The 22,084-nt window shown below is 42.2% G+C and overlaps 1 protein-coding gene across 1 annotated transcript; it reads right to left on the reverse strand.

Moving 5' to 3' along the window:
• Positions 1-3,874: 3,874 nt before the first annotated feature.
• On the reverse strand, positions 3,875-21,872 carry LOC109139402 (neurexophilin-1). The gene is made up of 2 exons (XM_027285971.1): positions 21,291-21,872; positions 3,875-7,704 (listed from the first exon to the last, which is right to left on the reverse strand). The coding sequence occupies exons 1-2, from the start codon at positions 21,345-21,347 to the stop codon at positions 6,931-6,933; spliced, it is 831 nt and encodes a 276-aa protein (XP_027141772.1). The 5' UTR covers positions 21,348-21,872; the 3' UTR covers positions 3,875-6,930.
• Between the last annotated feature and the right edge of the window lie 212 nt (positions 21,873-22,084).

Here is a 22,084-nt window from a genome sequence, read left to right on the forward strand (position 1 = left end):
CCTGGGCTGAGCCTCGGTCTGGCCTCAGCAGGAGGGAGCTCCTCCTCCTGAGATCACGCGGCTTGCGATTGAAGGTTATAAAAGGGGAAATGTGAGGAGAGAACAAGCTGGTGAGAGACAGTGATGGAGAGGTGGAAAGCTAACCTTTATCAGCTCTTGTTTTATGTCTTCCTCTCTCTTCACTCTCACATTTATCACCTGATATGAGCCCTTAGATGAACACCCTTTCTCTCCTCTGAAGAGTTTGGCATAAACACTTCTCAGTTACATGAAAAGAGGAGAAACTGTAACATTTCACACCTCCCTTGCTTTCTCCCAGTTCACTCAAACACACACACACACAGATGCTGACACGCTGCTTGCCAAAAGCATGGGCATGCACACATCCACACATCCCCACCTGATCGTCTTCTAAGGGAGTGAATAATTACTTTGCCAAAGGGCACAACTGTGATCCCTGGCTGGTATTTAAAGCCTTGTCACTGAATTTAAATTACCCCTCCTCTCCATCGCTTCCTTTAGTTAAGTGGAAATGTCCTCTTTTCGGGCTAATACAGAGATCACAGCCCTAATGTCTTCATCATGGCCTCCAGCTAATACTGCCACGTCGCGTGGTAGAGATACCCAGCTTGAATTTCCACATTGGCATAGACATGTGAAGCTATTTGCTGTCACCCACTGCAATCCAAACTCCACTTTTTCTTTTGTTGTGTTGCAACATGCAGCGAAGCGTAAAGTCCTAAGCTTTCATATTAGTATTTCCATCTCAAAGTCTTGTTTTTACCATGTAAAATGATTTATAGATAAACTTATTTCTCAAGTGGAGGAAGGGAGTGCTGACATGATGGAGGTGAGTGTGAAATTCTGCCCTTCTAATTAGTTTATTCAGTTATTCTTTCCTCTCCAAACCACATTGTAGCCCTAGGCCATCTGTGCTTCCTTTTGCAACAAGCTCCCCCAGCCTCCACCATCGCCCCCGCCCCACTGTTTCCTCAACCCCTTCACTGTGCTATATTTTTCCAGCCTCTCTCATGGCCTCTGTTGAGTGTGTGTGTGTCCTGTGTCCAGTCTGAGCAGGATACACTGAACCAAAGATAGGGGCTGCAGTTTTTCATCATGAATGAAGCTGTGGGGGTTGAAAGGCTGATCCCGTATTTGTCCTTGTCTGATCTAACTCGTTTCCCAAGATGCTCTGTGGCTGAGACTTGGCCCACCTGCTTGTTCTACTCCGGGCTCCATGATTGGCATCGTGGGGCAGAGAGACTATTAGGATGCTGGATCATGAAACCACTTAAGTTGTGTGTTTCTGTGTGTGTGCGTGCGTGTGGGCAGCAAGCAAACGCATGTGTACATTTGTTTTTACACGTTTGCGCTCGTAGTAAGAGCGTGACCATGACCACCCCGACACACAATCCAGAATATCAAAGAACATCAAGTGTATTTGAATTCAGTGAGTGCAGCGAGGGGAGATATGATAATAAATTGCATCTAGATGGAGTTGGTATCCAGGTAACAAAAGCCCTAATCCATCGCTATATGATCTGCAGTTCTGTGTCCAACATGATATGGAAACCGATTAAAGAGACACTGAATGATGGACTAGGTTTTTGTCATACAAAATATGAACGTTTTTAATTAAATATATGTATGACTCATGCCAATATGCTTTCACTTTCCTATAATATTCATTATATCCCCAGAATTTCATTCTTCCCAGGGTGAAAAAGCATCAGAAACCACATTTATACCATAATGAGATACCAAAATCTCTGAAACCCCCGGACTAATGAAATTTTCAGATGGGTTAGCAGGTGACCCAACACACCTATTCAATATATGAAGAGATTTGGGGGAAAATTAGTCCTTTAAATTAAGAAATAATTCACGAAAATAGATTAAAAAACAGAATTATGCCAAGAAGATTATCCTTATTGCAGGGTTTACAGACTAATGTGACTGTTGTCAGGGAGAAACCTGTATCATATTAGTTACAGATGACTGATGAAATCAGATTTTTAAGACCTCTGGTTCTGTATATCATCAAACTGGTATACCAGTCTAATCCTCCTCAATGATTTCAAAGTGTGAAGAAATGAGAGCGCCATGGTTGAAGCGTCGACTTTGTCAACACTGTTAGAGGGCGGATGATGTTGCACATTGCAATATCTACTACCAAAGCAATACTAAACGTTGTAGTGTAACGTGTCATGGAGGAAAATGACTCATAATTATTATTCTGTGGGGGAAAAAAATGCAAACCTGATAGCCTTGCTATTGAAAACAAAGTGCTAACAAGGAGTCAGCACCGTCTCTTCTGTCTTCGCTTACTCTCTTTCTCTCGTTACATATTTTTTCTGCTTTTTCCAGGCACACTTTTTCATACCTCAAGGTTGTTTTTCTCAATGTCTATTTATCATTTTAAGCCTTCTCCCGCCTCCTCATGCCATGACTAGTTATTTTCTCAATTGACTATCGCCTGGCTTCCCATTACTCATGCTAAAATGCCCTTTCCTTTCTGAGAAGCGCACATTCTTGAATTGTTTTCTCTCCTCCAACATCCGAAAGCCTCTTGTACTTCCTGTAAACTCTTGCGTCCATTATCGATGATTGTTGCCTGGAGATTTCACCGTCTGTGTGTGTTCATGTGCCAGTTTGACCCAGTATGCTGCTCTCACAGATTTCACAGATTTAACCTCAAATCTGCTTTCTTCCAAATTAGATTTCCATTCTTCTGTCTCCATGTTGACTTATTTGCTTCCCTTTCATCATCTCCAGCAAGGTTATCCTGAGGCAGACAGCACTTTTATAGGAACAAGGGGGCGAGAAGGGGGGGTTGGAGGGCCTGGCTTTGCCGGCAGCTATGCCTTAATCGATCTTGTTTAAAGGGATGTTGTGAGCTGAATGTTTGAACCCGTCCTCTCGTTAACAGTTGTCTGGGATTTAATTAAGAAGTAGAATGAATTTAATGTCAATTACATCTTAAAATGTACGGGAAGAGCAAAAATGAATAAAAAAGAAAGAAGAGTGAGAGAGTGCGGAAAAAAGAAAGTGGAGGCTAATTAGAGGATAGAATTGTGTTCATGCATCATTCCAGTTGAAACATTTCCTTCCTCTCTCTCTCTCAACCTCATTTTCCTATCTGCTCCTTATCCTCCTCCTATTTCTCCTTCTGCACGTATATCTGCAAGAGCCCTCAGCAAAAAGAAATGTCACATCTTTTCTTTGCCGCTGGCACACAGTATGGGTATGCAAATATGAGAAAATAGAGACCTCAGCATTGTTGACACACTCTTCCTACACATGAAGCAAAACCAGATATAAGACTGGAGCCGACCTCTCTTTGACTGAAGTGGTTTAAGTACTTGTGTTGTACTTTATTGATTTTTAGAATGTTGAAAACCACAGTAAATGCCATCATATCATCCATACAGTATATCATCCACATGACATAGAGAAACAAAACCATGAGGAACAAAAAGATAAAACAGACAACCTCCACTGCATGACCCACATTTAAATACAACTTTATTCAGATCTGAGAGCTCTTAGCTTTTATATATATATGTATATTTATGTTTTTGACAGTCGGGTTTTGTTACTATTCTTTGCCGAGAGGACCAGTGTTGTCTTGCAGTCTCTAAGGCCAAATATCCACATCTGTTGGCACTAAATAGGTCAACAGTAAGGCTGCTGCCATAACAACATCGTCCATATCTTAAACTTAGTCCAGCAGCCTTTCTTTAACTCGCTCCGGGGAGGTGGAGAGGGTGGAGTCTCAGTGAGAGTATTGCTGTAAATCTGAGAGGGTCGGTAAGGAGCAGAGTGAGGGGCTTCTTCCGGACAGGTAGCCCAAGATATGTCCTTGTTTTTTTTGTTTTTTTAAATAAGTTCAGTGCTGTGGGCTTGTGTTGCCCGGGTTTGATTCGAATGTGTGTGAGTATCCAGCTTCTCTCCGGACACCCCGCAGGAGGGGGGAGAGGAGCATTGAGGTTACTGGGGCGTATCTGTGTCGGGCACTCTGTTGGCATGCTATTGAGGAGATTTCATGTCCTCACGATCCACGGGCTTATGTAAGATGCTTTGCACAGGAGAGAGGAAAATACCTAAACCAGCACATCTTAAGATTGTGTGTGAACACGCATTTGTTTGATGGGATATAGATATAGAGAGAAATAGATAGATAGAGAAGGAGAGAGGGGAGTTCTCACTGCTGATGTTCAGTTGGCTCGGCATTAAGCTCACAGAGATTAGCCAGCTCAGCTCAGCGCTGTGCGCAGGAGGGCGGGCAGGGCAGCAATGAAGAACTACCCACAGCAGGGTTCAACGCCAGGGTAAGGGAGGTAGAGAGGGGATGGAGGCTTAGTCCAGTGACCCGGGTCACACACAAGGAGAGGACGACAGCATGATGGCAGCGGGGCATATGACTGAGAAACATGCAGACGTCTGGAGTGGAAAAGGCCCAGAGAGGGCTGTAGGATGAGGACATGGATGAACAGAGCAAGAGGCAGTGGTTCATTCATGCTGGTTGATATGCATTTTACACACATGAAGCTTTGTATCTCATCCAGAAGTCCAGGAAAAGGACCCTCAGACAAGTGTTTAGTTTCAGTTGCTGCCAAACCAACATCTATATTGCATGTTCCACTGGGACTCTTTATGTATGCTTTCAAATAAATATTGCATAAACGCTACTGTGATGTGACAGGAATCAGATTCTGTCTCTACACGCTTTCTCATAGTTGGCGCTCTGATTGTTGGTACCCTCTTTAGGAAAAATCGACTCCGTGAGGATTTCTGATTGTGAGACACGTACAGTAAGAGACGAGCCAGAAGCAAGCAGCCGAGCCGGTGCATATATGAAATATCTGTTACGGTAGAATAATCACATGCAAGAGGAAGCAGAGGTCTGACTTTCCCGGATGAACAGGCTTTATCACGGCTGCGGGTGGTGTAGCTGTCTGTCGCCTGCAGACTTGCTTGTGCACTGCTGCCATTTGTTCTGGGCCACAAGTTGATTTGGTCGCATATGGAGAGGTGCTACCCCCCTCTTTAAGAGTAAATTAAAAACTCAGAGCTTTGACGTGCAGATTTACAGGTCTTTGTTTCTATCTTTAGCCCTGTTGCTTTATTTCCCTCCTACTCCTGCGCTCACACAGAGCAGCCAAGGCGAAGCATTTATGTCCAGCCTTATGCTACCCCCCACAGGAGGACGGCTTCACGGTGACTACTGTCCACCTGGGACATCGCTGAACAATTCAAGCCAAGCATGCATGCGCACAGGCCATGACTGTATCCCTGATATCACAGCACATTAGCATCAAACCAGTTATCTGATACCGCCATTTAACGACTCTTCACACCTGTCTTGTGACTGTTCATCGTTAATGGACTGAAAAGTCATTGTGTCCTCATAAGCAGGATAGCGGTAACCTCTCAGCACACAAAATGTCAGGATACCTAATTCATAGCTCCATTGTGCGCTGATATTGTTTGTGAGAGAAACATGAGATGGGCCAGCCAGTGGCCATTTATCTTAATGAGAGCAGTTAACTCTGGGCTGAGCTGTGGCTGCTGGCTCCGCGCTAGAACGCAACAATCTCCATGAACGTCCTCTTATCCTCCTACCCGCCGAGTTGATTTTTAGGAATACATTTCGCCCTCTCGTAGAAACCTTAATTAGTTCTAAAGGAGATTAAATTATATGTAATTATTATGATAATATTTTCATTTATTCAAGATAACGGGCCGCCTTTAGTGAACACAGTATTTGTCGGGAGAGAGCAATCTCTCTCACACAGTCAAAGTTATCAAGGCGTGAAATCAGGAATCCTGACGGCAACAAAATGTAATCTTTTTCATACAGAGGGGACAATAGAAGGAGCTGCATACTCTCTACGTCTCCTTCTCCACTTTAATTAAAACAGCTCACTGAATCTCTCCCTCTCTCACTCCCCCACCTTTCTCTCTCTCTCTCTCCCTCTCTTAAGTATGGAGGGCCAATCCTATCTCTATGCAGAATCTAGTTATTTCCCTCATGCTGAACTTGTCTTAAACCCTGACCCTAAATCTTTGTTGAGCAATTGCCTTTTCTTGCATTTTTTAAAATATTTTCTCTCCCTCTTTTCTTGAAATGGGGTGACGTAACTGAGCGATATAGTGTGATTAGGTTTGGCAGGCTGCGAAGGTAAACACTACACCTGGACAATGCCTTAATGAGATGGTTAAAGGTGATGTGGACGGGGTGAAAAGATGAGTAAGAAGTGGAACTTTCTGGGATGCCCTTTGAAAAGACTTTGAGTTTAACCTCCATGATCCCGTGGGTTGGTTACACCTTACATTCATCTGCTCTTTGCGTTCCCTCTGGTAAGTTTTAAACCGTGATCTTTTTTGCCTTTACAGTGTATGATGTTAATCACTGCATGACGTCTTTAATAAAGTCTAAATTTGTATACAGCTCTCCAGTGAATCGTATCACAACATTTAAAAGCGAGCTTTCACTAAAAATGCTGCCTTGTGACTTTGCAAAAGAGCGACATTGTAAAGGGTGATTAAACGGACATTCAGACAACATTCACAAATGACTTAATGGAAGAGAGAAATAGCTGGAGAAAAAATGGCATTTAGAAACTGGATTGAGGTAAGAATGTGCGTGTTGGTGGCATTTAATTTTCACTACCAGCCCAGTTAATGAATGCTGCAGTTAAGCATTCCGAATGCCTCATTATCTGCATACTGTAGTTTTTGTTTTGCATATATGTTTTTACATCTTACAGTAGTCAGGCTACAAAGAGAGCTTTTTTAAGGTGTCTTGCTGCCACAGTGGCATTAAGGACTATTCACAGCCCTGGTTTCCTCCTCATGTGTTACAGTCACTCCTGCTCAACCCCCTTTTCCTCTCCCCTCCCACCTCTCCTCCCCCCTACAAGTCTTCTAGCCCGAAGGCAGGTAGGGCATCTCGTTATGGTAGTTGTAGTCCGGGCAAACCTTCTGGACCAGACGGTAGTCCGTACTGTAGAAGGAAATGTAGATACAGATGACCTTGAAAGGCTTGGAGCAAATCCAGGACACGTGGCTCTGAATCTGCTCCTGGAAGCAGGTCTTGGATGGGTCGTAGTTGCACAGTGAAGTGCGCTTGCTGCGATCCACCTTCTCATAGTCCACGCGGCAGTTGAAGATCTTTGAGTCCTTGGGGTAGACCACGCTCTGGCGCTCCAGGTCAAACTCCACCGCCTTGACAGGTGGCACCAGGCTGACTGAGATGTTGCCCTGACCTGTGGAGTTGTGGCGGAAGTAGACGCTGAATGTGCCGTTTCCGTGGTCCACAATCTTACCAGTGATCAGCAGGTTAAGCCTAACCGTCTTGATATTGGAATAGAAGTCTCCCCAGCCAAACATCTTCTTGAACTTGCCGGTCTTAACAATGGGTCGTCGTTTGACCCTGGAGCTGGAGGCATCGGGTTTGAGTAGGTCACTGCCCAACATCTCCCAGAACTCCTGTTTAGAAAACTCCTGCTTGGAGAATGGGACCGGGGAGCGGTAGGGCAGCTCCAGAGAGGTGGTATTAGCAGCTCTGCTCTTACTGTGAAGCATCCAGCGGCTGAGAGGCGAAAGGGGAGTCTGCCCGCTTAGGAGACCCACCGTCTTGGAGGAGTCATCTGAAGAGCTCTTGGGGCTTGAGGAGTCGTCTTCTTGACCCAGGGCCACCTGGAGAGAGGAGGTGGAGGTGGGGATCGAAGAAGAAAATAGAGAAAGAAAGGAGGCAGTTATTAACAAGGTAGAAAGAAACGTGGACAGAAAACAAATTAAAGGTTTAATCGATACTTAATTTACCGTTCATACCTTCAGTGGTAGTAACCGTGACATTCTATCAATGTTATATATATAAATAAATGGTTGAAATTTTGCAGGTATTGCTATTATTACATTCTTTTGTTTACTTCTGCCGTGAGAGAAAATACTCCTTTATGTCTAGTTTTCACACAGCCGATGTAATTCCCTAAGCTCACTGGTAATGGGCTCATATGCCTCCGTTGGAGCTACTGGCGAGGCCAGAGGGATCAAAGAACAGATTCAAACATAAAACCCACACCAAAACTGAATCCACATAAAGCGTGTTACTCCTGTGGTCTTGGGCAGTTTAATCAATATTTCTGAGAGTGGACAATTTTCTACAAAGGCTATAATCCTGTAAAACAATAAAGCTCTGTCATTAAGAAATGGTTTCTAGAGTTGTTTCTCTGACAACAGAGGTTGGAGGTTGATTTATGCACTTATAAAGCGTCTGAATGCACCAAAAAGAGCAGGATTTATGCCAGCGGTTATAAAACATTTCATTTCTACATTGCCAAAACATCATTGGAGGAACTGCTTTTACATTTCTCTCACAAAGAATAACTGGAACTGGAACAAAGTCAGAAAAGGTCACTTGAAGATCATCTTACTGGAGAGAAATTGTTCTTATATAAATTCTTACAGAAAGAGACTCCAAGTGAAAGTAAACTAAGCTGTGTTTTCTTTGCTTTTCTGCATCTTAAGCACTGGTGCAAGTCTAAATGCAGGCAAAATTATTATTGCCTCCAAAGGTTTTGGTCTGAGGATCAAAGTGTTGTGAGGAAGGGGAGGTGGACAAGTAGGAGGAGTGTGAAGAATAAAGTGTAATATCCAATTAAGACTTCCAGTGTTTTAATTAAAGGGGAAAATCTGTATCGGCACACACACAAAGCTGTCAGATGTTAACATCAACTCAGGGGAGGAGAAGACGACTGAGGGAGATAAGATAGTGCTGCTGTGCTCAGCAGTAGCTTTGTGAAGAGTGTGTGAATGTAATGGGTAATTATTCAACGGTAATGATCTATTAACAGGTAGCCTCTGTCTAATCCAACATTATGATGTCCTTTGGATTTGGCAATGGAGAACACACACACACACGCACACACACACACAGGTTATTTGTGAATTTTGAGTTGTGGTAAACGTGAGCAATAAGCGATGCAAATGTGAATGACGTTTATGTATCTGCGTGTGCGCTCTACCCGGAGAGGATTTGCAGGAATGCATAATGCATGCATTCCTGTCTGTACTCCGGCCCATCTACTGTCTTGACTGCAAGAGCTTCCTTATACAGGCTTAGTCAGGATTATTAAGTCTGACTCATTTTTATTCCATTTTATGCAGGTTTTTCAAGCTCGCTCAGATTTGTTCACTTGCACCGCAGTCAGTCAGCGATATTGATTTTCTGTCTCTTCATGTATTTCCTTTCATAACAACCTGTATCACATTTCAACTGCCTTGCGAGGATTCCCGCTGATGTGGTTGTGGTCTGGTGTTTGGACTCACATGAGAGGACTCGACTTTTCCCTTAATCTGACCCTAGTACCACGGGGGTGTTAGAGACCAGACACCCTCTCCTCTAGTTACCTATCGGCTGCTACGCTACACTGCAGCCCCGTTCCTTCAGTCTCCCCATGGGGGGCCGATAACAGCCTTGACAAGGACTCCTTCCTCTTGAATCAGATAGTTATGAGCTTCTTCGAGAATACCAAAGTCATTAATAATGAAAAAACATTTTTGGAAGAGCTCAAGACATATTGATTTTAATCTTTTCAAATGGATCTTTGTTTTTTCAGAGGGGAAGTTGAGGCCAGGCAGAATGACTTTGATGACAAATACACCATTCCCCACGGCTCCTATTGAAGGACTAGTTTGTGTTTGATTTCTCTTCTTCAATGAGCTGGTTGCTGCTGGGCACAGAGGGTAGCACTCTGCCTGCCTCCCCAGATAGCACTTAAGAGCCCCTGCGGTGTCCTACAAAAAAGCCCTTTAGGGTTCTTAAAAAATATTTCACTCTTGATTTCTGTGTAACTGCCCCATGCTTTTAAGATCCTGATCATTTTGCCAGCACAGCCGCTTGTCTAGAGTGACTCTCAGATGGTGCCAACACTCATATCTGAGCAAAAACATATTGCAGTATGCTTTGTTGTAGCTTACATATTGAGTAAGGCTTCTCTCTCTCTGTCTCTCTCTCTCTCTCAAGCACAGTCTTCATTAGAGAGCCTGAGAGGCCAGGCTGCAGGAGAAGAGATGGAGTGAGCATTGTGCTATTGTTGAACAGAAGATTTAAGTGTCTGGCACTGCTGGAGGTGTCAGATTCAGTGTGCAGCATCATTGTCAAAGACAAATGTTAAAATGAGCTTAATATGGCTCTGAAAAAAAGAAGGAAAAACTGAGCCAGGACTATAATGATCACTATAGTGAGAGAATGCGTACTGTATGATTGTCCAAACCACCATGATGCTTTAAAATACAACTGTGGCTTAATTTCTGCAGGTAAATGTTCTCATTAGTGGCCTGTAGTATCACTTTATACATGCTATATACTTGTATTTGCACACCAGGAGATCTGTATTTCTAAGGTCACAGAGGTTACACTTTATACGGCAGCACATAACATATTTTTCATCATTAAATACTGTAAGAATCGCTACTTTCTCAAAAACTGCATACGGCTACAACTGTCTCGCCACTCTGCATTTAACTAGGAGAGTATATGAGGTGTAAGATTTAACTATCAGCATGCTTCCAGCTTTGACTTATGCAATGTAAGCAAGTTGAAATGGTGTAGAAAAACCCCAGAGTTCATTGTTGTTTTCCACAATGCCAAAAGATTAATGCATTGCCTTACTTTAGCAGGACATTTTCATATTTTAGAATGCAAACCCCAACACAGTTGAGCACTGATGTTTTTATGCTCTGCGTATTCATGCCACTCTCTTGCTTTCATATTTAAACACAAGCCAAGAAGTCATCCTTTGATGATGCACCACAAATGATATCGTTTTATATGATGTGTGTTTTTCGTTGACCAGTGTTGTAACATTAAAGAAATGTTTTGATGAGATTAAAAAATATGCAACAGCAAAGAATTTGTAAGGCTGCACAGGAAATGTCAAAGGTTTCCTGCTCACTAAATCATACTAAAATATGCATGTTAAACTATCTACATAGTGTAACACAGTAAAATGTTGCTTTGAAAGGCCAGAGCAAGTTACTTTGAGACTAAGTTTGTTTTGTTTCATGAATCTTGGCAAGATGTATCCCAGCTTTAAGTACTGTAGGCAAAGTGTGGGCGATGGGCAATCAGGTCTTAGCGAGGGGGCGGAGGTTCGGGATGATTTTGTCATTTGTCATGTGCGCTAAGTGAGTCAGTGAAACGGCTGGAGAGGATGGGAGGTGGCTGCAGGCTCTGTCACTGTGGTAATTGTGAGTCATTCAGCCTCAGTGAGCACAGGCCCCAGGCCTCTCGCCCAGCAGGGAGTATGGGGAGGGGAGCGATCCTCACAAGCCTGCCAGTTCCACAGGCAATAATCAGCCTGTTACAATGACAGGTACACCGTTTTAACCCCTTTCCCCCGGTGACAGAAGAACACTATTGCCATAATATAGCACAGAGATCAGAGAGCCACTTAACTCTCACAAAAGCAGGGGCGTGATGACAGACTGGTGTGTTGACCAGAGAAGTAAAATATTGTTGCAAAATGTACTCATTCAAGCTTAACTTATTGACCTGTAAGTAAATACAAGTTAAAAGAACAGCATAGTTTTACTTAAAAAATGGGGAAACTAGAGCTAAAATAATAAATAATTGAATGTAAGCTATTTTGATAACTGATTAAATGCCATTTTTCTAGTGAAGTGCTCTGGCTGATCTGGTTCCAGTTTCTCCAGTGTGAGATGTTGCTGTTTTGTATTCGGGTTTTAGATTGCTGGCGGAACAAAAGGTTCAAACATTTTGGAAATGTCATCTTAGGCATTTGGAATTTAAAATGAAGTAGACAAAATGTTTGAGTGTTTTAGTGTCTTTCAGCTCATTGTTTTGATTTTATGGCCCCTGTCCTTTGCTGTTGGTTCTCTCACCGCTGTCACATTGTTGTTTTCTGCAGCAGCAGGCAGCTGTTTTCAGCAGAAAAGCTCTAAGAGGTGACTGTGCACCACCTGCCCAGACTCCTGCAGACAGACAGTTAGTAGCTAACTGGTGAACAAGGTGGAGCATTTAACAGCCAGACAGAGATATTTAACCTATTCCAATTTCAACGTTTATTTTGGACTTGCTGCTGTATGTCTTTGGTGTGATGCGTGTTTGATGTTATCTTTTTATGGATGCATGATAAAGTAAATTGATTGATTGATTCATACAGAAAATCTGTCTGTAGAGCCACCCAGTGGTGCTGAAAGCATGTGCGCGTCCTGTGGAGCTGACAAGTTCAATAAGCACTCCATTTTCCTCTGGCAGTTGAGTCGAAATCTTCATCTCTAATATGACATCAATTTTTAATTAAAGACCCAGGCAGCTCAGATTTCTTAAGTGTTCGTCAATGCTTTATTCTTTTCTCTTTTTTTCCTTCGGTCTCCTCTCCCCGTCTCAAGATCTAATATGCTCACTGCGGGAGACTTCTCTGTTACATGATTAAAGTCTGAAAATGGCTGTGCCCTTATAACTAATTATTCTTCTGGCTAGTGTAGATCCAAGAGGAGGTGAGGGAGAAAAAGGTAATTTCACAAGAAACAAGCCATTTGACTCGTAATGAATAATTTACTCCAGCTTCTTGGGGGTCACTGGAGCTTAGATCTGCAGTGTGTGAACAAACTCACTACACTGAATCTTTTTATTCTAAACTCTTTTTCCTGATATATTCGTTCTGTTTGCATCCTCCACCTGCTTTTCCAGCTCATTTTGGACAGGTTGAGTTGTGTGGTCCCAGTGGACTCAGGCTCATTTTGTATGCTCAGAGAGAAGCCGGCTCTGAATTGGCTATCACATTTTTACATTATAAGATATTGACAAGTTGGCGGTGCGAGGAGGGTGTAGAAGTACGGCTGGGGACGGTTTCTCCCCACTATTCCCCGAGGAGAGTGGTGAGCAATGCATGGCCTGATGGGACAGGGCTGATTAAAGTGCTGTTACAGTATTCACACCTGTCTGGTAAAAACTAGAAGAAAAAAGCTTTCACTGAATGCCATCTTATCAAGTGCTGGTGCCTGACTTTATGCGCCAGTCTTTCTGCTGGATTTTGACAAACACCTGATAATAATTCACCAGAAAAAAGCAAATGAATTACAGCAAAGCAGTTGAATTGCTTCAGTAAAGGTGCTAAGTGGTCAAATCAAACGACAACAGTTTGTATAGCTCCCAGCTGGGAATGTTTGTAACTGTGTGAACAGGCTGTGTTCACACTTACAGTAGCACTAAATCCAATCATTAGTGGACTTTATATATAAATGTGGGCGCGCCCACAACACATTGGGAGTCATCACGTCAGCGACATTTTGAGGTAGACCAGATGTTTCCACATTTGTATTGTGAACACGAACGCATCCCTGATTGCTTTGAAGCTCCGTCTAGCTTCACAGGTTGCACGCAGACTACAAACCATCAGAACGCTGTTCATTTGCATATGTGCCACACGGCTCGGACAACAGTGAAGTACCAATCTGACACAGCAATCTGCTTCAATAGCTGAAGTCGAACTTTTTTTTTCTCTTTAACAGCAGTCTTTAACACATAAAACCAAATGTGAGCTGGGAAGTGAAATCTGATCACAAGTGCTTACTTGTTTAACATTTGACACTCATCCTGACAACAAGTCTAAACTGCAGTCCATCTCAACTCGACACCTGAGACACCAACAGTATTCAAATTCATAAAACCGCCTATGTTTTAAGTGATGAGTGACCTATATGAGTCAGGCGAACAAAAACGGTCTTCTCCAGATAGATATCCTGTTACAAAACAAACAACAAGTCTTAATGGACTGAATTTATGCAGCACTTTTCTGGTCTACAGACCTCTCAAAGTACTTTACAACACTTGTCACATTCACCAATTCACGCACTGATGGCAGAAGCTGCCATGCAAGGTGCCAACTGCTTATCAGGAGCGATACAGCGCTCCTATCCAAAGTGCTCACAATAAATCCAAGCTCACACTTCACACACACTCACACAATTTGGTAATTTAGGGTGTAGTATCTTGCCCCCAATTGTTCCTGTTGTCCAAGGACACTTCAACTGGAGTGAGGGAGCCAGGAATCGATGGTTGGGCGTACAAAGAAAGTGACTTTGGCATCACATATTGTGGTCTGTTTCCTGTTGGCGTCTTCTCTAATGAATGCAGTCTTTCATTGACCTTAACCAAGTACCTGCCTAAACCAGACCAGACTTTAACCACAGAGGCGACAGTTAAGAACATTTTTGAAACAGTCATATGTCACTTTTTAATGAACTGACTAATAAACCTATTTTGTGCGTTAGGTCAGTGAACCTTTAGCAAACAGAAAACACAACAGCTCTTATCACTGCGAAGTGGGGCATGAATAAGTGTATGACTGCTCAAACTGACATTTCCTGGAGAAATAAAGGTTGAAATAATTGCTAGATATTGCTGTCCTATATTCTACAGTACACTCTCAATTGAATTCAGAAATCACTGTACTCTGCAGAAAATGTCCCTGTTATCCATTTATTACACTGGAAACACTCTTCTTTCAAACTCAGCCAAATTCCCTGATCCCTGTGGCTGTGCTCTGCTTTAATTGGAAACCCCCGTAAAGGCCCTCAGTGGGCCTTGTCTGGTCATGTGCACCACTCTGACCCTGAAAATCACTGTACCGTCACTGGGCAGCACGCTGGTGAACTGCACACTAGATGTTCATTGACGCAGAACAGACTGTTTACAGATTGTGAGAGAATCGAGAATATAAATGGGCTTTTGCTGGACCACTCTCATTCTGGTGTAATATCTAGCAGCTCCAGTCACACCACGATGAGGTCAGCATGAACTTCAGAGCCTTGCGGCATCAGAAAAGCTTCAGTTTCCCTCAGTGTTAAAGTATATTGACAGCCTGGTGTTCCCTCTTCAAATAAGCCCACATCCCATGGTCCCACGTCGCCTTTTCTAATATTGTTTGGATGCCCACAGATCTTGAAACGCTGAAAAATTTTGTTCTATATTGACACTTTCCATAACATTTTCACAATGCTGTAAAACAACTTTTTACTATTGTCAGTTCTAGCAGAAGCTCTCTGAAATTAAAACGGCTGTTATGGATTTTCCCATCCTTAGTTATTCCTCCGTGTGAAAGTCAAGCGCATCTTTATCTGGATCCCCTGGGAGTTATACCCACTCATTCTACCAAAGGCTACGAGTCATTTTTCTTTAAGCAGTGCAGTGTAATCCACCCTTCACTATCCCAACCAACAAATAAACCTACAGATATTCTTCCAGGATTTGCTCTGCCTCTCCTGTAGTCTCCCAGAGAGCAATGCCACAACAATAAATTGTGCTAGTTTTGAGCAGCAACGTATTCTGTCTCAGGACAGCTCGCCGCTTCATTATGAAGGGCTGTCAGTGTGTCAGGGAGCATCCTTTCTGTCTCTCAGTTTCTCTCTTTGTCCGTCTGTTTGACTGCTCGGGGTGGTGGAGTGAGGGGAGAGGTGGAAGGACAGGAGGGGTCCCCTGCTGGCTTCCACAGCGAGTGGTCAGAGGGGTAGAGGTGCACCTCTGGGGTCATTCTTGCTGTGGTTGTGCATAATTCAAGCTGCTTTACAACACAGGCAGGAAGGCTTGGCAACAGCACTGCTCATCTACAGCTTCTTCATGTTTATATATTGTTTTTTTCTGTTTGCTCATTATTGTGCTATGTATTTGCACAGTACACAAATATAAATTAACGTAAAAGGTCAGAGCAAACTAGGTTAAAACACCAAAAGGGAAAAAATCATAGAGTTACACCAGATGTGCTGGCAGAGCATGTGGCTCCATTTCAAAAACACACACCAGATTTCAGGGTGACACACAACAATCATGCAGCTATCTGTGCACACCATGTACTTTCATGGATGTAGAGTCACAATAAAAGGGTGCTAGCAGTCGGAAATGAGGAATCACTGAACATTTATTAAAATATCTCTCCGGATTCTAAATCCAGTGTTTGAAGTTCATGAAAATGAAATCACGGGCTGAGTGTTTTTGAAATAATAATGTATAAACTTAAGAATCTGCAGTTTGTGGGCCAAAGCCAAAAGATTTTACTGTTTAATAGGACAAAGAAAGATAAATTGCAAATACTCACATTTGTGAAGCATTTTTGGAATTTTAGCTTGAAAAATGTCAGTCACTTTCTGACAAATTGTTTTATCAACAAACCATTGTTGCTGCTCTATAAATAATATGTAAATAAATGGACATTGTGGCTCCTGTGTCATACACATGATAAATATAGGTAGGAAACGTCGTCTGTAAGATATACAGTTTTTGCAGTTGTATCTTGTGTGTGCTCACTCAAGTTACAGTTGCTATAATTGAGCCTGTATCCTATTTTCTTTCGCAATTAAAGACAAAGTCTTGCTAATATCTTTCCAGTTAAACTTGTTATGTATCATTACTCTAAGGAGCCTTGTTAAAGTGGCTCTCAATTCACTACCTATTACAATAATTATACTCTTGGTTTCACAAATAAAATGAAATGAGTTCTCTTAATATTGAATGAAGGTTTATTCAACTTAATTTAGATATCTGGTATAGTTTATTTAGCTTAAGTCTCAGATTTAATGCAATTTAAACAGCAGGGTGATGGGCTGCTTCCCCTAAATAAATGGCTAACAAGGGAAGTGCATATTATTGCACAGCTGATGATGAAGATGCCACAACTTCATAATTGTCCCTCTCAAATCACCCCCTTATGATTCTTTATGCACCCACACAAGAAAAGAAAAGGACATATGTCCTCAGCACAATAAAAAGTGTCTGCTTCCAGCATGGTTATATAGCCAAACCCTCCCTTATGATAAAAATTTGACAATTACGAATGAGTTTTGTGTTTCCTGCTTCTCTGTGGGATGTGAGGTGGAGAGTAGAAGCTTATGAGCTCTGACGTGCAGATTGCAACAATGATGGCAAAGAGAAAAACTCAAAAAAAACAAAATAAAATTAGTATTCTCTCTGCCGCCGCTGTCTCACATTTGTGTCTGCATGCAATATATGCTGTATCAGACAGTGATGTTTTTTTTCTGTTTGTTTTCTCAGGATTAAGGTGGTATTTCTGCTTAGCCGGGGATGTATCCAGGAGCCCAAGGTCAGCGACCCTGTGAGAAAGACAGGTATCTAAGAAACATGAATCTAAGAATTTGTGACAAATGGAGAAAGGAGTCCGATGTGGCTAGAATTAGTGTCAGACAGCCTCTGCATTGTAATCGTGCACACAAATATTCAGGTTTGCACAGCGTGTGTTTGTGCACCATACTGTCTTGTAGTATTCCAAGCATAGTACAGACAGTTTTACTTTAGATTTTTATGCCTTTGTTGTCTCAGTTGCTGTACTGCTATGTTATGATTTAAAAGTGCCATTGCTGTGGTGCTCTCTGTACAGCCTAATCACAATCCCCTCTTTGTCATGAAAGGGATTTTGCCTTTGTGAAGACTTTCACTCTAAAAACACAAATTGTTTTTAATTGTCGAGCAGTGTTAAATAAGCGTTTCCTTGCTGGTAGCAAAGTCAGATAGAGGGCGATGGTAAAAGTTTAGAAATAGAAAAAGTACTGTAACAGCACAAGAGCCACACAATTTGTAAAAGCTAATTCGTTCAAGTGACATTGTTTCTTTAGATTTTCAAATTACCTACTAGCACAGAAATGACTGTGCCACATAAACCTTGGAATATGTATGAATCGATTCACTAAAATTCAATCTTCAATCTTCAAAAAAAGTGTGCAGAGCTACAGAGGTGAAATTCAGCTATCAAGCATGATGGCCAGTGTCTACGTCTGCACTGAAAGCAATCAGAAGGAGTATAAAGCCTCCCTGTCTCTCATGGCCGCAGAGAGGCTACCTGAAGCTCATCCTTTTCAAGAAAATTCTTGTGTGAAAGAGCAGATGTGAGCCCAGTGTGAGGGTCGAGCTCCTGCGATCTTTGCCATGTGAAGGTTACAGCATGTGCAAGGTCAGAATACTCTTATGAATAAGCTCTTTTGTGTGCATGTGTATTCAGTGCTAAGCATTTATGCCTATGAATGAAATGACAATTATGTTCGTAAAATTACCTAATAATAACATTTTAACCAGGCAGAGTTTTTTGAGTAATGTTTGAGGAAGAGATAGCAGTTCACAGAGGTAGTTAACTTTAATGCCCTGTCCAGTGCACTTCATCCCCCTATTGGTAGTTATTCAGATTGTTGAAGGAGGGAAGAGCACTTGTCGTTCACCTCACCCCTCCCAGATTTCGGATGAGCATTCAGATCGGCAGTCCTGTGCCGTGCACGCTTCAGCCACACTGCTGCAGTCGTAATTCTACGTGGATTAAGTACATTTTTCTTGGATGTTTTTGTACAAAAGGAAGAAAAGAATCCGTGATGACTGCCAATGAGGAGTAAAAACCTGCGAGGCAGATGTTGGCATTTTATCTACTTTATCTACACCTCCTCCTCTCTCTTCCTCTCATTTCTTTTATCCATCACTGTCTTTCCTGTCTATTTTAAGCGTGTCAACATATAATCTATAGGCACCTGTCTTTCCCCTGCATATGGTGTGAGCTCAGTTCACATCACGTCTGCTGCATCTGTTAAGAGATTAATTTTGTCCTTTTAAAGACTGTGACTTTCACATCAGAACGAAACGCAAAACTGACAGAAATATAATCAAATATTTTGACAATCCATTAGCAAAATTGGCACTTTGGCACATTGCTGCTTTTCATTGTCTTGTGTTACAGTACGCTGAATATTTTTGCATATATGATTGTGGCACCTTTGAGCTCTAGGATACACCCATTATCTGATGTTTTAAAGACCGAACCATCAATCAACTAATTGTGAAAATATAAAGCAGATTCATCAGTAATAAAAAAATAAAAAAAATGTTGCAGCCCTATTTCACATCTCACTTCTGCTTAATCTGCAGCTGACCGCTCATCACAAGGACAGTGAAAAAGGACACTAAATGTCAAACTATCCTCCTAAATATTCCAGATTATTTTCTTGTCATATGCATATTAGCCACTTAGTTCACTGAAACAAATCCAGTCAGCTTGCTGAGCATCACAGATGAAAAATAACTCAATCCGCCGCCAAAAATAAACATAATTTCTCAAGCAGTCAATTATACAACTGAGATGGTTTATATTATTCATAACCCTCCATTCAAATACAGAGCATAATTAACATTTGAAACACATCATTCATCACATAAACAACAACCAGAGTGGCACCTTGTCTTAATAGTCCTCTATATAAGTCATTTGCAAAAGGCCCCTCGAGATCTAAACCCCTCCCTGAGAATTGCAGAGCTATTACAACACAAAATCCAAATCGAATTTTAATGCATAGTAGGCTTATATGATTATTAATCACCACTCCGTTGCATAATAAAAAGTTACTTAATTTATTAATTGCTCCATAATTTATCAATGTCACGGGGCTAATGAATTACCCAAGATCTCCTGCTGAGGGATGCCATGTACGTTTTTCATAGATACATGGTCTGGAGAGGGAGAAAAAGCCCCAATTAATTTCATTATCATTAGCCACAGACCTTTTGGGTTATAATAGACTGTAGCCCTGCAGCTCATGCTCGCAGAACCAAGACAACACAAGAGTGAGTATTAAGCCTATTATCCCACACTCTTGTATCTAGTTATACAACAGGGTGAAAAGGCGCTCATCCTCCATATTTCCAGTCAGCGTGTGGTCTCTTCTCAGATCTGTTGAAACGGCTCCGTCTCAACTAAATAAATCTCTCTGTGTGTTAAGTCTTTCACAACCGTTTTCTCTGAGACCTCACATCACCAAAAGGGCCATGGTTTTATTTTGGAGGACCTGAATAACACCTTAACATGAAAGCCACAAGGTCATCCTTGAGGGGTCGTCGACACAAATGGGTACATCTAACAAGCACTCAGCCTCGCTTGAATATTTCCACCGAACTTTCTTTTTTTGGGAGGGGAAGTTTTTTTTTTTCTTTTTCCCCCCTTTCTCTTTTTTTGGGAGCTTGCTCATTTCTCCGGCAGTGTGATACTCAGCCCAGGGGTTTCCGAGCAAAAGGATGTTGAAGTTTTCTCATGTGTATCAAGAGCTGATTTCTCATTAAAGGCTGCTTTTTAATAAATCTGCAAGCATACATGAAAGAGGAGTGGGTTGATCCAAATTTGATTGTAAGGTTATGTAATGTTGGAAGTCTTCATTAAGACTACAGAAACAGTTCATGTTTATACATCTGGTGTAATATATCAATGGGAGTCTTTGGGAGGATTTATTACTGTTTAATAGATAATATTTACTTTAGATTTGTAGTGTTTCTTCATTTATTTTAAATGGTTTACTCTGATGAGAGTAACTCACTGTGTCTAATCATATCTGACTTGAGGTCCTCAAAAAGAGCTGCTTGTTTCATCTTTCTGTTGATCCTCTGTATGAGAGATTCTACAATAAATCTCACACAGAACAAACACATGGTACCCTACAACCTACTAAAACAACTGTGTTAAAATATGTTTATAATATTTGAAGCCAGATGTGTGGGCTACTGCAGGGTGAACCCACTTCTGTTCAGTTTGCATGTAATCTTGCATGCACTTTATTTGGCTGATGCAAGTGTATTGGTAGCAAAAATGTCAAACTGGTGAAAGCTTTGACATTCTTTCCTAAAAAAAGAAAAAGATTTTGTTTGTTTCCCTGTAGTTTTCGTGTAATTATTCGGTAACTTTCAAGTGCAGTCAGATAGTTCCAACTGACCCAATAGTGGAGACTGAATGACAGGTTAAAAGACTGGCTTGGCTTCTAATACGCACAGAGCACACTGATGATGGGCACCGGCGGCTCGGTGCGCTCCGCTCGCTGCCAAGCACGAGTGTCCGCTGGGAATAGTCATAGTGTACATTGTTTACTTGTTAATTGTTAAATTATAGCCAAAATAACACAGACATCAGCACGAATGCTTTTGGAAGCGGTGAACAGAGCACACAGCAGGCGAGAATTATCTCTGCATCTCTGCAAGAAACACAAGTGACCTGCACGTCTGCTACTTTATCATGTTGTCCAGCATCGGTTCTCTTTTGTTCACATAATTTATATCATACTCATATTTGCAAGTTTGGAAGTTTTTGGTGCCAACGGGATGCAGACACCTTATTGTACCTCATGACGCAGGTACAAGGTGTTGCATGGGTAATCAAAGGTAATTTGGAGCAAGATGCATAAAGACTACAGTGTGAGTTTCCCCCCCCCCTCTCCCACTCTTTTCTTACCAAACAAGCAGTTCCGTTGAGGAGGAGCAGGATGAAGCCGCGGTTGGGACGCATCATTCCGGCGCGTAAAACCACAGCTCCCCCTCACTGGTAGCAACAAAAACACCCCCGAATAAAAAAAAAACAACAACAAACAAACAAAAAAAAAACTCCCGCACACGGGCTTTTCCTCCTTCAGGAAGATGCTCTTCCTCTGGCACCGGATCCCTCTCGGCTGACGCACGGTCCCATGTCCAAGACAGGCTTCCACAAACCTTACAAAAAAAAAAAAAAAAAAAACCCTGCTAGAAACCACTTGAAGTCTTGTCTTTTCTTTTTTTTTTTCACCAATCCCAGGTTTGAGTCAAATTAGTTGTGGTATGAGAAATCCATGAACATGCGATAAGCTGTTTTCATCCATGCAAACAAATAAAGAGATCCCAGCTCGGAGTGAAATGGGCTGACTGGGAAGAGTGGGTAGATCATATCTGGTCAGTGGAGATCCTGAGCTGCAGCCTCCTGCAGAAACTGAGCGATGCTGAGACTGGCAAGCGCGAACACACGTTTTAACAGTTTCCTCTCTCTCTCTCTCTCTCTCTTTCTGTCTGTCTGTGTGTGTGTGTGTGTGTGTGTGTGTGTGTGTGTGTGTGTGCCTCTCCCCTCTTCTCTCACCACGAATCTCTTTTCTCTCTCTCCCCCCTGTCTCTCCTTTCACCCCCCTCCCTTATCTCTGTCTCTCTCCACCTATCCAGCACCCATCCCACTTTCTCTCTTTCAGCCACTTTCTCTGATGCCATCCACTCAATTCATCCAGC

The sequence above is a fragment of the Larimichthys crocea genome, chromosome XII, assembly GCF_000972845.2.
Source record: "Larimichthys crocea isolate SSNF chromosome XII, L_crocea_2.0, whole genome shotgun sequence".
Classification (NCBI taxonomy): domain Eukaryota; kingdom Metazoa; phylum Chordata; class Actinopteri; family Sciaenidae; genus Larimichthys; species Larimichthys crocea.